This window comes from Cibotium barometz, chromosome 4 (assembly GCF_041138505.1).
Source record: "Cibotium barometz isolate CiBa-2024 chromosome 4, ASM4113850v1, whole genome shotgun sequence".
NCBI classification, from domain to species: Eukaryota; Viridiplantae; Streptophyta; class Polypodiopsida; order Cyatheales; family Cibotiaceae; genus Cibotium; species Cibotium barometz.
The window spans coordinates 29,698,594-29,714,663 of record NC_141049.1 but is presented as its reverse complement, the minus strand read 5'-3'; the positions used below and the strand labels follow the sequence as shown (position 1 = coordinate 29,714,663).

General features: G+C 39.6%; 1 protein-coding gene across 1 annotated transcript; it reads right to left on the bottom strand.

The window, feature by feature from the left end:
* Window positions 1-15,358: 15,358 nt before the first annotated feature.
* On the bottom strand, window positions 15,359-16,070 carry LOC147639144 (uncharacterized). Its single transcript, XM_086793586.1, has 2 exons — window positions 15,798-16,070; window positions 15,359-15,700 (listed from the first exon to the last, which is right to left on the bottom strand). The coding sequence occupies exons 1-2, from the start codon at window positions 16,068-16,070 to the stop codon at window positions 15,359-15,361; spliced, it is 615 nt and encodes a 204-aa protein (XP_086649712.1).

The following is a 16,070-nucleotide window of genomic DNA, read 5'->3' as shown; positions in this document are numbered from 1 at the left end:
TAAACAGTTTATAAGTGTTTTGGTCCACCTGGCACATTTTATGGCCGGACATGTGAACACATCTATCAACTGAATACACAACAAGAGTCGTGTTCTCTCTCTGCTTCCCACGCTTGTGTTTGCAGTACCTCCAAACCCTAACCCTAACACAGCTGAAAAGCCTTCATTTGGTATCAGAGCTTCTAGGTTGGCCTGCTTTTGCCCTGCCCGTACTGTTCCTCACCACCATTCGTACTGCGTGCAACTGACCGTACAGGTACAGCTTTGCCTGCAACAGTCCGTACATTGCAGCTGTCCGTACGAGTTTGCCGACAGCTTCTGTTCTGCTCCGTACACCTGTGCCTGCCCATACAGTTCCACACCTATGCAGACAGCGCCTCTGTACACACCTGCGTGTACACACCTACGCAGACAGCAGTACTGTCCTGCGCAAACAACCATACAAGCGACCTGTTGTGTACCTGGTCGCCCTGCTCCGTACAGGCGACCTGCTGTGTACCTGGTCGCCCTGCACCGTACAGACCACGACTGCAGTGGTACAGTCAACGTACTTGCACAGTACAGCTGACCAAAATCTGCTACGCACAGCTGAAGTCAACAGTCGACTGCAGTTTCACCTTCTGCTTTCGTACTGTGCCTGCTCGCCCTGCTTCCGTACTGCTTCCATACCTGCTTTCGTACAGTACCTCGACTGTAGCTGCTGTGTACCTGCTTTCGTACAGTACCTCGACTGTAGCTGCTGTGTACCTGCACAGTACAGTCGACTGTACTACTGCTCAGCACAATAGTGGTAAGCATTACATATTTTAAATTTTGGGCATTTTTATTTTCTCTGTGAAAATCTTTAGGCAAATACAGGAAGACTTTCTTGCAAAGAAAACTCTACAGGTTTCTTGCAAGGTTTTGGATGCAGTAACTTTGGGCAATTTTTGGGCATTTTGGCACTGTGTAAGCCATTTTTGCTGCTCTACTCAGTCAGTGGTGCATTGTCTTGCACATTCAGAGGATTGAGAGTGCAGGCATATTTGGGTTAACTGTATTCAGTGGAGTACAATTGCTTTCAGGGTTCTTGCTATTGGGTTTTTTGATACACAGGTACAACATTGTGCATTGGCATAATGGAAAATCAACAACAGAGTGATGTATTCACGTATTTGTCTAAGGAAGACAAATTGGACGGCACGAACTACTCCTTGTGGAGTTTTATGCTGAAAAATGTGCTCGTGGCAAAAGGTCTTTGGGATTTTGTTAGTGGTGATGAACCACGTCCAGGTCCATTGGCTCCAGAGACTCCTCCCCACAAGGGGGTGCTCGTGGACGAGGACAACAGGTACAGGCTCTAGGTCAGCCATTGCCTGTTCAAAGAACAAATGCTCAGAAGACATGGGATGCCAGAGATGCACAAGCCTTGTCACTCATTGCATTGTCAGTACAGAGGTCCATTATACCTCATATTCGTTCAGCTGGCTCTTCCCAGAATGCATGGGTGACTTTGGAGCAGATGTATGCTGCTCATAATGAGGCTCGGATCTCGTTTTTGAAAAGAGAGCTGGAAAATCAGAAAATGCATGAAGGAGATGATATGTCTAGCCACTTAAACAAGCTGCATGATTTGAGAGAGCAACTCATCAATGTGGATGAGATTATTCTTGAGACACAACTTGTGTCCACCATCTTGCACTCTTTGCCAAGATCTTACTTGGCTTTTCATACCTCTTTGAACCTCAGTATGAGGAATGCTATTGAACCCCTTAAGTATCAGGAACTTGTTGCTCTCTTGCTACAAGAAGAGCAAATGAGGAGGAATATGAATATGAACACAAGTACTGAACAAGCATTTACTACAGGTCAAAAGGGGAAAGGCAAATCTCAGCCAAAGAGTTCAAATTAGAATTCAGGTGATGGTGGTTCATCTCAGGATACCAAGAAAAGTGATGGACAGCCCAAGAAGAAGGGCAAATGTCATTACCATAAGAAGCCAGGTCACTACATCACAGAGTGTAGAAAGAGGATTGCCAAAGAGAAGGCAAAAGAATCTGGGATGTCTGTAAATGATGCCTCTAGAGCTCCCCCAGAGACTGCTTCTTTTGTTGAGGACAGGGATTACTATTTCTATACATGCAGCTATGATGCCTCTTGGTCTTCACAGGCACTCAGTATGATAGAGCATGCATGTACTTGGTATTTTGATAGTGGTGCTTTAAAGCATATCACATCTCATAGGGATTTGTTGTCATGTAGGCCTTGCCCCTATTGGCAAAACTGTTCAGTGTGCCAACAATGCTTCATATCCAGTTCGTGGCATTGGGGAGATTCAGCTCACAGCCATTGATGGCTCTATTCTTTGCCTTACAGATGCCTTATATGTACCAAGGATAAAGAAGAATTTGTTGTCCATTTTTTCTTTAGCACATTGTGGTATGCAAGTCCACTTTGATGATGACAAATGCATGGTCAGAGACAAAGCTAATGCTTTGACCTTGATGCTTACTAGTACATTATGTCATGGACTTTATCAGCAGTTAAATGCATTTCAGCCAGTGGATCAATCTGCTTATAATGCATTCACTCTTACTCCAGCTATGGTTGATGCGGAGTTATGGCATGCTCGCATGGGGCATGTAAACTTTGGTAGTCTTATGCTTATGCAGCGACATAACATGTTTACAGACCTACCTCTCATGGAGAGGCCTCCAGATCACATTTGTGAAGGATGTATTTTGGGAAAAATACATAGGTTTTCCTTCCCACGTGATCAGGCTCTACGAGCAACTGCAAAGTTGCAGCTTATACACAGTGATCTTTGTGGTCCCATGCAGACGAAGTCATTAGGAGGTTGCTTCTATTTTGCTACATTTATTGATGACCTCTTGTATATGCTGGGTCTATCCTTTGACACAGAAATCACAGGTATATGATGCATTTTTGGCCTTTGTAGCACTTGCTGAAACAGAGTCAGGATGCAAGGTTAAGACTCTCCGTTCTGACCGAGGGGGGGAATATATGTCACACATGTTGAATTCCTTTCTTGAGAGTAGAGGTATAAAACATCAGTATACTACTCCTTATACTCCACAACAGAATGGGGTTGCAGAAAGGAAGAATCGGTCACTCATGGAGATGGCCAGATGTATGCTAAAGGCAAAGAAGCTACCACATATCTTTTGGGTGGAAGCTACCATGTGTGCTTGTCATATTTTGAATCGATGTCCCACAAAGGCATTGGTTTCCATTACTCCTTTTGAGGCTTGGCATGGCCGCAAGCCTTCGGTATCACATTTTCGTATTTTTGGGTGTCTTGCATATGCACACATACCCAAAGAGTTGAGGAGGAAGTTGGATGATAAAACCACAAAATGCATTTTTGTTGGGTATAGCCGTGAGAGCAAGGGCTACCGGTTATATGACCCACTATCCAGGAAGATATTCACTAGTCGGGATGTGATTTTTGATGAAAAATCAGAAATATCCATGGCTGGTTATGATGCAAATCAGGCTGAAAATGATGTGTTTGAAGGTCTACTACCTATGGAGTTTCATTCCACAGTTGGTGATCCAACTCATGAGGGTACAGGACAGCCAGCAAATCATGAAGGTGGTGCAAAAATTCAGCAGCAAATTGAGCCAGAAGCTGAACCAAATATGGGGCAGCAGGCACCAAAGGTCAGACATATACCTAGATGGTATTTGAGGACATTACAGGACAGCCATCTAGAGGGTCCTCTTGCTGGCCGTACTCGTACACGCACCAATGAGCATGCACACATCATGGATTTGAATATGGTTATGGCAGCCAGTTTACAGGATGATGATGAGCCTGATTCATTTGTGGATGCACGAGACAATGTGCATTGGAACAAAGCCATGCAAGATGAGCTTGATTCTATTAAAAGGAATCAAACATGGGATTTGGTTGATCTGCCCAAAGGCAAGAAAGCCATTGGTACTAAGTGGGTCTATAAGTTGAAAAGACATGCAGATGGATCCATTGACAGGTACAAAGCCCGTCTAGTTGCAAAGGGCTATGCACAGAAGAAGGGCATTGATTATGAGGAGACATTTGCTCCTACATCCCGTATGTCGACACTTAGGTGTGTCATTGCATTGGCTGCACATCGTGGTTGGGTTGTTCACCAGTTGGACATAAAGACTGCTTTCCTACATGGGGACCTCGAGGAGGAAGTTTATGTATATCAGCCGCTTTGCAGAACATGGTCATGAAGGGAAAGTATGCAGGCTGAAAAAGGCCTTGTATGGTTTGAAACAAGCTCCACAAGCTTGGTATGCAAAGATAGATGCTTTCCTACTCACTCAAGGATTTGTGAACAGTCCATCAGAAGCCACCTTGTATGTAAAGAAAGAAGAGAAAGATCTGCTGGTCATCATCAGTCTTTATGTAGATGATCTCTTGCTCATGGGATCAAATGATGACAAAATTGCAGCTTTTAAAGAGATACTGCAACACAGACATTTGACATGTCTGATTTGGGGCTTGTACACTACTATTTGGGCATACAGTTTGTACAGGATAACAGAGGCATTGGGTTGTTGCAATCACGGTATGTTGCTAAACTTCTGGAGAAGTTTAAATTTCAGGATTGCAAGCCTATTAGCACTCCTATGGAGCCTGGGATGAAACTGTCACTACAACATGACAGTATTTCCTTTGATGCCACTACATATGCTCAGGCTGTTGGGTGCCTTATTTATTTGTGTACTACACGGCCAGATATTCAGTATGCCGTATCTCAGTTGAGCAGATTCATGCACAGCCCGCGACGACTGTCACATTGGCAAGCTGTGAAGCGTGTATTCCGATATTTGCAGGGTACCTTGTCTCTTGGATTACTTTATCCTGAGGGGGGTGACATGCAGTTATACGCTTACAGTGATTCAGATTGGGCTGGTGATTTTGATACCAGACATTCCACTAGTGGAAATTGTTTCTTTCTTGGCTCTTCATGCATTTCTTGGCTAAGCAAGAAACAGACCACAGTGGCCACTTCGTCTTGTGAGGGAGGCAGAGTACAGAGCAGCCTACACTACTACTGTTGAGTGTGTTTGGCTGCATCGTCTCATGAGACTGATATGGATATTTCAATGGAGGAGCCTACACCTATCTATACTGAGATAGTCAGAGTGCCATTGCTGTGGCCAGGAATCCTGTGTTTCATGCTCGCACGAAACACATTGAGATTCACTATCATTTTGTTCGGGAGAGACTCCAGGCAGGTGATATCAGTCTGATCTACTGTCCTATAGATCAAAATGTGGCAGACATCTTCACCAAGGCATTACCACGTCCGAAATTCGAAGCATTCCGCACTGCTTTGAATTTGTTTCCTTTTGGTGGATGATGTACAGTGATCACATATCACTCCAGGGGGGTTTGTTGGGTTTTATGCTGTGTATGCACCCAGAGGAGTGCTAGTGATCATCAGTAGATTACTGGGGCACTTTTTACTTCAGTTAGTGGAGGTTTTTTCCCCCAGTTTAGCTTAGTTTCACTTATAAACAGTTTATAAGTGTTTTGGTCCACCCGGCACATTTTATGGCCGGACATGTGAACACATCTTTTAGGTCACTTTATTATGTGGCTATTGTACTTCACATTATCAACTGAATACACAACAAGAGTCGTGTTCTCTCTCTGCTTCCCACGCTTGTGTTTGCAGTACCTCCAAACCCTAACCCTAATAGCTGAAAGCCTTCAACCAACACCCCGAGATGGTGGATTTACAAATTCTCCACTTTTCTCCCACCAACTTTTAAAGATCATATTCAACTTCTCAAGAAACTACTTCAAGATGAACAACAAAAGGGCCTCATCCCCCCTTGAGCAACAACTTGATAGTAATGAAGTCTCTATTCCACCTTCTAAAGGCGCATGTATTGCCAAAATCATCAAGGCTACTTTCGATGCTCAACAAACAAAAAATTACAATAAGATTAGCCATTGTACTTTCTTTTTTATTAAATTTGATGGGCAAAAAGGATGCTCATCTTGTGCTTTCATGGTTAAGTCAATTGGATAATTATTTTTCTAAGGAGACCTTTTTAGAAAGGGATAAGATCAAATGTACTTCCAATAATATGTTTGACCGTGGTTGAATGTTCTCTTGAATGTTCTTCGTAAAAGTCACGAGACAAACCAACTAATTGGGTGGAATTTCAATGGAAAGTAAAGTCAAGCTTTTTTCCACCCCAATTTACTCTCAACGTGCGTCATGCATAGGATACTTTGGCCATGTCCAATCGCGAGACAACACCACAATACACAAAGAAATTTTAGCAAACCCTCCTTCAACTCGATATGCTTGAAGAAGTACCTGAAGATACAATTCAATGTCATATGGCTCTTTAGACCATCCAAACAATCAAGGTAGAGTGGTAATATTACCACCATGAATATTGATTCGTGGAAACTCCCTTTTGAGTTTGGTTGAATGGGTGTATAAAGATGTTCATATAGTGGAGGACTATGCATGCTTCTTTTTCAAAGATCGTACTATTCTTGCACCACGAAATCTAGAGGTTGATAAGATCAATAAACTAGCCTTGAGTGCATAACCCGTTCTCAAAAGAGAACACCTCAGTGCAGACACGATTGTTTCATCTAAGAATGACAGAATAATGTATCCAATTGAGTACTTTAATAGTTTGAATTTAGGTGGTGGGTATCCACCTCACCGCTTGCTTCTAAAGATAAATTCTCCTCTCATGCTTCTCCGCAATTTGGACCCTCGGTGGTACCAGACTGATATGTAAGCAATTTCACTAAAAGGTGATAGAAGCAGAAATCATTTCAGGTACAAATATTGGAGACAAGGTCTTTATTCCCAGGATAACATTCATACCAACTATGCTTGAATTGCTTTTTGACATGAGAAGGAGACAATTTCCTATGAGGCTAGTTTTTGGTATGTTAATAAATAAGTCCCAAGGACAAACATTGAGTGTGTTGGGACTTTATTTGGCCACACAAGTATTCACACATGGAGATTTGTATGTTACTATGTCACATATTAAATAATCTGATGCAATGAAAGTGTGTGTAAAGGATACTGTGGAACATGAAAGCAGCATAGAAGGTTCAAATGAAGTCTACACAGCCAATCTTATCTACAAAGAGGTATTGCAAATGGCATGTAGAAGGATACTGTGGAACATGAAAGCTGCATAGAAGGTTCAAACGAAGTCTACACAGCCAATCTTATCTACAAAGAGGTATTGCAAATGGCATGTAGAAGAATGTAAATGTAATCTGTGGCCAAAAGGTTGAGACTAAGCTATTGATATTACAGCCTACAAATGGCAGAGACATCATTCCTAGATATCTCTTTATTAATCAAGTAAGCATTTGAAAGGAGAAAGCTTGTAGTAGAGATGTGGCATGTGCACCTTATGTTATCTTTCCGTAAGTCTGCATGCTTTTAAGTTGATTGATGTTTCTTTTCGAATGATAACTATTTTATTGTGATGTGAAGACCTGAAGTTTAATAGGAGTTGGATGGCAAATTTTCTTAAATTTACTCACAATGGTGGTACCTTTGTCGGTAATATTGAATTAATATATATAAATCTACTTATATTGTGTGGATTAAATGGTTGACATTGAGGTAAAGCCACCATACAGATGCACAATAAGGAATGACCCATCTATTGTTCAAGGGATGGTTCTTATAATGATGATTTTCTTTTCTTTCAAAAGAAGTTGTGCATTACTAAACCATTTAGGTGAGCTATTATTGATGAAAAATCTCATTAATTGCCTTTTGTTGGTCATAGAGAAGTTTCATCTACTTTGTAAATTGTTGCCAAAGATTTATTTTGGCCTAATATGTGGCAAGATGTTACAAAGTTTGTGTCTGAATGTGTTACTTATCAAAAGATTAAGAGTCATAAAGGAAAAAAATATGATTTGCTTATGCCATTACTTATTCCTATTCCTAATGAACCATGGGAATAACAAATTATGGATTTCATTATTGGTTTTCCTTTGATTGCAAGCAAGAATGATATGATTCAGACTATTGTAGATAGATTTAGCAAACATGCTTATTTCATTGCTTGTAAAAAGACATCGACTGCTTATGAAGTTGCAAATGCTTTCATCAAACAAGTGTTTGTGCATCATGGATTACCAAAGATAATTGTTTTTTATAGAGATAGAAAGTTTTGTAGTGATTTTTGGACTAGTTTGTTTGATAAACTTGGAACAAAACTTGAATTTTCTATTGCTTTTCATCTTGAATCAAATGGGTAAATTGAAGATCAGGTTGCCCAGTTTTTGTCCACTCGGGCACCCTATAAATAGGAAAAAAATAGACATTTGTTTACCTTTAGTGGGCTAATCTCTCCTAGCTAACGAAGGATTTTCCTTTCAACTTCTATTTTTGGAACATCACATGCAAAGTTGGGAATATATATGCATAATCTGATTAAGCATTAGATAGTCAAAAGTCCTCATTTCCTTAGGTACAATGTCAATGTATACACCCTGTCCCAAATTTGAAATGATTCCATAAGATGCTAATATCTTTTACATATAAACTCATATGAGATTCCCACTTTGGATCTTAGATCTTCACATAATATAGAGCTTAACTTGATTTTTTGAGAAAATTTTAAGCTATTTATCTATTTTCTTTAAATATTTCAAGGTCTTTAAAGTGTTATAATATATACAACTTTTTGTACCCACAATAACTACCACTTAAAATGCTCAATCTTGTAGATCGAAAGAGTGATATATAGTGAGACATTAGTAGAATGTGGTGGTTAGTCAAAATTGTAGATCCAATGGTTGTATTTTTAATGACTTCTTTTCCAAAATTCTTCCATGCTATGAGAAGGCTTGTAAATATTAATAATATAATTAGTAAATTTATATTTTTGATGTAAATCATCTAAAACCTATAGGGACTAGTGTACTTGTAAAATGGTGCATCTATGGGAAAAAAATTGGATCACTCTAAGTATGGAAAGATTATGTTTTAATCATTTCATCATATTTTTTTTATTAATTTTAATTAATTAGACTAATTTCTATTAATTTAAGTTATATTGGGTTAACTTGAGTGCATGTGTATTAATTTAAGTTATATTGGGTTAACTTTATTAATTAATTAGACTAATTTCTATTAATTTAAGTTATATTGGGTTAACTTGAGTACATGTGTATTTTCTATTAGTTGCTTGATCTCATTTGAAGTACCTTGCCTTCCCAAATTTTCTCGTCAAGTATTGTCCCAGTTCAGCATAAACTGGACAAAACTGGACACCCTGATCTTGCACAATAACCCAAATTTTCTCGCCGAGTATTGTCCTAGTTCAGCATAAACTGGACAAAATTGGACACCCTGATCTTGCAATAACCCAAATAGTACAATTCTTGATTTACTTAGATCTTATGTTTTATCTCAACCTAAGCAATGGGATAAGTATTTACACATTTTGTAAATTGCTTATAATAATTGTCCTCACACTGCTACTAAGAAAGCACCATTTGAGATAGTCTATAGTAAGGCTTTGCTAACTCCTCCAACTCGTCTTTCACGTTCTATTGAGGCTGCAGATTCTTTTGCTACAGAATTTGACTAAATTCATGAGTTATTAAAATTGAGCATTCAAAAAGCTCAAGAAAAGTACGTGAAGTATGCAAATCATAAACATAACCATGTCATCTTCAAGGAAGGAGACTGTGTACTTCTTTGCATTGAGACAGGAGACTTAAATCCATAGAGACCAACCCTGTGTAAAGTTAGCTCCTGGATTTCATGAACCTTTCAAGATTATTGCAAAGATAAATGATAATGCATTTAAGTTGAAGCCACCCTCCAATTGGCCTATCCATAATTCTTTTCACGTTAGGCTTCTACCTTCTTATCCTATAGTAGAAGAACCTCTTGAGTTAGTAGAGGAAGAAGAATATCTTGTGTCTAAGTCTATCATTGACCATGAGACCACCACTACATGCACATGCAACACTTATGTTAAGTATCTTGTGACTTTCAAGAATCATCTAAATGAAGATGCTAAATGGATACTAGAAAGGTTTTTTCGTTCTTACCAAAATTTCATCCACACATACCACCCACATAATTGAGGTCAATTAACAACCCAAGAAAGAGGGAATTCTAGTCATAGCCTCTATGGTTAATTACAACCCGAGCAAGAGAGAATGTTAGTCATAACCTCTATGGTCAAGTGGGGATGCCTATGTGATTATTACTTACACATTAGAATGTGGGTGATACCATTATTTAATTCCATATGTGTGGTGACGTATGTTTATTGCAGATATTTTTATGTGTGGGATGCACCTTTTATTTATATCATTTTCCAAGATTAATGTATTTAATTAGCTTGTGTGCACATGTATTATATAGTTAGGGTTAATGTGTTTAATTAACTGTGTGCATTGGTATGATATAGTCATGTTTAATGTGGTTAGTTGGCTTTATGCAATGACTAATATTATTTTGATAAGGCAATGATTGAGTGGCATACTATTTGTTAGTCACGGGTGGAACATGTGTTCGACCACAAATGAGATATCTCAGAAGATGTGTGAACACCTATTATGGTTACATATTTTGGCATTTATATTTTTGGAAGGCTAAGGCCTTAAACCTTTGTACATATAGGCTTTTGGTAGGCCCAAAACTTGATATTTTTAGCTTGCTATATTTTTGGAAGAGCTTGTACTCTCAAGAACTCAAAAAGCTCTTAAGCATTATTTTTGGAGTTGTCTTTTTGAAATGAAATCTTTAATATATTTAAATATGGATGGGTGGTACGATGGGCCACACTCATCTAGGGAGATTGAACCCAATCTTGTGTCGACAATGATCTCTATCTTATTTTCAAGCTTTCATGTTTACTTATTTTGGTAAAAATTTGTTTACGTACGGTCCATGCTTCTAATTTGTTTCAAGTCTATGGTTTGCTCAATGTTTGTGTTTGAGAAAAAGAATTATTCTCGAAGTGTCATAAAGGTCCTAACATATTAAAGGCATTTGATACTTTTTGCAAGAAGCATGGGATCTAGCAACAATAACTTACCATTGCTCGTACTTCACACCAAAATGGAGTTACCAAGTGTAAGAATGTAGAATCAAACATAGGTAATCAGAATACCTAGTGAATGAAACCAAGTGATATCAAAGACCAAACAATTGTAAACTCAAGTTTATTAAGACACTTCTGATATCCCAGTCAACCATATAAAACCTTTATGTGTGGCTTACAAATTAGGTTCCAAAGTGAATAGAAATACAATATGTAAAGGCCTTGTCTCAAGGGTGAATCTAAATGTACATACTTGAGGGGTTCTTCTCATCACTAAACAAAATTAATTTTTTCAATATTACCCATATGAGAACTATTATGAGACTTCACGAAAGAGAAGTACTTGATTACCTTCACTTGAATTATTATGAGACTTTACTCAAATGCAAAAAGACATATATAGAATTAAAATATTATATTAGAGATTGCATGAGACTTCACTTCCATTATAGACAGAGCACGGAACTTGCACATTAAGACATTGATATAATCAAAATATTCATCAAAAGCACTTATTTCTATCTCTTCGATACAATGTCAAAATGCACAACAAGAGGCTTTATCTCTTTTACGGATATTCACTACACTCATCATTAAAAAAATACATTTTTTCCACAAATTTGATCAATGATAGCTGTCATATCACCATCGGTCCCTTGACATGGATATGACCATTACTTTAAAAAGCACACCACAAATAAACAATCACATGTATTATTACACATAGTAATCGAAAAAAACCAAAACGACTAAATGCATCATCAAGACAAAAAATCCAAATGCTCTATCAACCAAAACGATTAAATGCATCATCAAGGCAACAAATCCAAGCACTATATCAATGATCTATCTATAAGAATATGACACAGTGGAAACAGATACAACAAGAGAAAGTACACTAGACAATGCAATATAGAGAATGGAGATAATTTTAAAATTCTGATTATACCAAACAAGAGATAGGTACAATATGATAGTATTGTCCACCAGTGTGCTCTAGTGTAGAGCTTAGATGGCGATCTAGATAGACTCTGGATGGAGAGCGTACTGAGAGTATAGGGAATATATGCTCACAAGCATTGGATGCCTTTGCTTGTGCCAACTATGTCCATTTATAGTGCTACAGGTAGTGCGGTGGACGTGTCCAAGACGTGGGTGGCTACGCTACATTGACACGTCTTGGACGTGTCCAAGACGTGGGTGGCTACGCTACATTGACATGGCTTACCGCCCGCGTATTCACGCCCACTAATTAACTTAGTACTTGAGGGAATATTGCAAGAAATATTTCCTATACCATTTCGGGTCGGGGCTATGCCGGTGGACCCCATCTAACGTTTGTACCCCTCATCATCTCCTGACCATCAAACGGTCACAACTACGACCCCTTCCAGCATCTAAGCTAGGGTTCCCACTAAAGATATGTGCACCAATGGCTTCTCCTCATAATGGGGGCTGTAGAAATATGCACCACACATCAATGTGAGATACATGCTAGAGGAGGGCATTGAACATATACTAACACCCCCCCTCACCCGAAGATGAACTAAGAGTTTCTTGGCCCAATGCCAAGTCCATGAAGATGTCGAGTGAGCTGGTCCTTCCCAAGAGCTTTGGTGAAGATGTCGACGCAGTTCTTCTCCGTAGAAAAGTACTCCAGCTCCACAATCTCATCCTCGATCAACTCCCACACATAATGATACTGAATCTCAATGTGCTTTGTGCGAGCATGAAACACATGGTTCTTTGCAATGGCCATGCAACTCTGATTGTCGCATCATAAGGTCATGGGGCTGACCTCACTAGAACTCCCATATCTGCAAGATTCACAGGCAACAAAACAAGCGGCCTTGTACACTCTGCTTCAGTTGAAGAAAGTGCCACTATGGGTTGCTTCTTACTAATCCAAGAGAACACACCGGATCCAAGTGAGAAGCAATATCCAGAAACTGACTTTTTGGTGTCACAATCTCCAACCCAATCAGAGTCATAATATCCCACTAAGGAGTCACCAGATATGTATGTAATTCCATACTTAAGAGTACCTTTGATGTACTTGAGCACATGCATTGCTGCATGTGCTCAAGTAATGTATGTAATTCCATACTTAAGAGTACCTTTGATGTACTTGAGCACATGCATTGCTGCATTCCAATGACTTTCCCTTGGTTTGTTGGAGAACCTGCTCAACACACCAACTGCATAGCAAATGTCTGGTCTAGTATTGCACAAGAAAATCAAACTCCCAAACAAGCTTCTTGTACATCTTGATCTCAACCAAAGGTGAAGTGTCCTCAAAAGAAAGCCTAAACTTTGCCTCCATTGGTGTACTTATTGGCTTGCAGTCTATCATACCAAATGCCTTCAAGATCTCTGTTGAATACTTCTGTTGAGAAATGAAGATCTTGTCAGACTCCTACCAAACCTCAATCCCCAAACAATAATGCAAGAGCCCCAAGTCTGTCATCTCAAACTTAAAGCCAAGCCTCTCTCGTGTTTGCTGAATCAAGTCTTCATGGTTGCTAGTGATAATCAGGTCATCCACATAGAGGACAACTATCACATATTTGCCATCCTCTCTGAGTACATACAAGTTAGCATCATCAGATGCACTTCTAGAGAAACTAATATTTTTGGAAAAAAATATATATTCGTTGTTGGTACCATGCCCTTGGGGCTTGTTTCAGCTTGTATAAAGCCTTATTCAACCTACAAACCTTATTTTTTGATTTGGGCATCTCAAACCCTGGTTGCTAGAGAAACATACACCTCCTCCTTGAGATGTCCATTCTACATCCATTTGAAAAACTGGCCACTTCTTATTAGCATCCAAGGCAAGTACTATGCGAATAGTGGTCATTCGAGCTGTTAGGGGCAAAGGTTTCACTAACATCAAAACCTTCAATGTGTGAAAAACCTTGTGCAACCAGCCTAGCTTTGTCTCTAATGACATCAGATTTATACTTAGCTTTCCACACCCACTTGGTGCCAATTACGTTTCATTTTGGTGGCCGATCTACCAACTCCTAAGTGTTGTTTTTGATGATGCTGTCATACTCTAACTGCATTGCTGCCTTCCACTTTGGATCTGCCAAAACTTCTTCTACATTTGTGGGCTCCTTCACCAAATCCATTATCTTAGGCCATCAAGGCCATATTGACAATGTGTTCAAAACCTTCTCTGCTCCTCTATTCTCTTTGATCTACGTAAGCCATCTACTGAAGTTTCTGTAACATCAAGTTGGGGGTTGAGATCATCAAAGAGCTGCGTTACCCAAGTAGGAAGTGGCTATCCTTTAGGTGCAGGGGTAGGCTAGTGTGATTTCTGAGAGTTCATCATCTGAAAACTCCTCCTCCTTCAATTTTTCGATGCTTGGGTTGGGCACATGGTGGATTATTTCTCCATTTGATGATAAAGTGGATGGATCCTTGTCTTCCATTGAATGTGGATGCTCCACAAACACTACATCTCGGTTGACCATTATCTTCTTAGCATCTGGATCAAATAGTCGATAAGCCTTCGACTCTATAGTACTGTATCCAAGGAAGATACATTTCTTGCTTTTGGTGGTAGCAAGCTTAGTTCTATTTGCATTTGGTATATGCATGTAACATTCACAACCTAATGTTCAAAAATGAGAATATGAAGGCTTTTTACCCGAATAGGCCTCATATGGTGTGATTCCTTTGAGTGCCTTTGTGTAGGATCTGTTGAGAATGTAAACTGCAGTGTTGACTGCTTCAGCCCAGAAAGAGTCTGGTAACCCTTTCCCTTTCATCATGCACCTTGCCATTTCCACGACTGTGCGGTTGCGGCGTTCCACAACTCCATTTTGTTGAGGCGTATGTGTAGCAGTGAGCTGGCACTTGATGCCATGCTCCTTGCAGTATTCATTGAATTTGCCTGAAGTGAATTCTCCTCCTCAATCCGTCCGAAACTTCTTCACCTTATGTCCTGTCTCATTCTCCACAAATTTATGCCACTATTTAAACTTACCAAAAGCTTCAGCCTTATCACGGAGGAAATAAACCCACATCTTCCTACTATAATTGTCGACTAACAACATGAAGTAAGAAGATCCCCCCAATGCAATAGTAGACATCTTACCACAAAGATCAGCATGAGACTTTGCCCGATTGTTGCTGTTTTGTGGAAATGCCTTTTGTTGTTGCTTGCCCATCATACAAGCCTCACATGGTTCATGCAATTCTGCAAATGCAGGTAAATTTTCCACCATCCCCATTTTCTACATCCCCATTTTCTACATCTCCTTAGCACAGTAAATCAGATGTGACCAAATCGCTCATGCCAAAGTTTGCTTGTGCCCTTGTCTGCAATAACTGTAAGAGCACTCAACTCATATAAACTGTTATTCCTCAAAGCTTTGCCAACTGTCTTCCCCTTAGCATCTAGAATCTTTAATCTTGTTTTCTTGAAGTGTACTTCAAGGCCACGATCTATTATTGCAGCAACTGAGAGCAGGTTTCTCTTTAGTTGAAACACATAAAGCACATCAGACAGCTTCTTTTCTTCACCTATAGCTGCCACAAATGAGATGGTTCTAGAACCTTTGGTTGGACATTTAGCATTATTACCGACAATAACATTGATGGATTCTTGTAAAGGCTGCCAGGAACTATACCAGTCCTTTTTACTGGTTATATGTCAGGATGCCCCACTATCCAGAACAGTTAACAATTGGAGCCTGAGCAAATGAGCATACCTCTTCTATGGTGACCCAGAGTTCCAACTCAACTTGGGTGTTGTTGGCTAACTCCTTTCCCTTCCACGAAGTCTTCATGGTGTTGTTCTTCTCATCAGCCTGCTTCTTTTTGCGGTCTTTGATTACGTGACCCTTCTTGTCACAGTAATAGTACATACCAGAAAACTTCTTCTTCTTGGGCTTTTTCTTCATGTCTTCAAAAGTTGCCCCACCTTTGCCTTTTGCAGTGGCTGTAAATGCGATGTCACCACCATCACGGTTCTTGAACCGCAT

What these genes read in the sequence shown, in the direction of transcription:
- LOC147639144 (XM_086793586.1), bottom strand. Translation starts at nt 16,070, where the DNA reads ATGCGGTTCAAGAACCGTGATGGTGGTGACATCGCATTTACAGCCACT. An exon ending in TCTGGGTCACCATAGAAGAG is followed by an intron (nt 15,701 to 15,797) that starts GTATGCTCATTT and finishes AGTTCCTGGCAG; the next exon opens with CCTTTACAAGAATCCATCAA.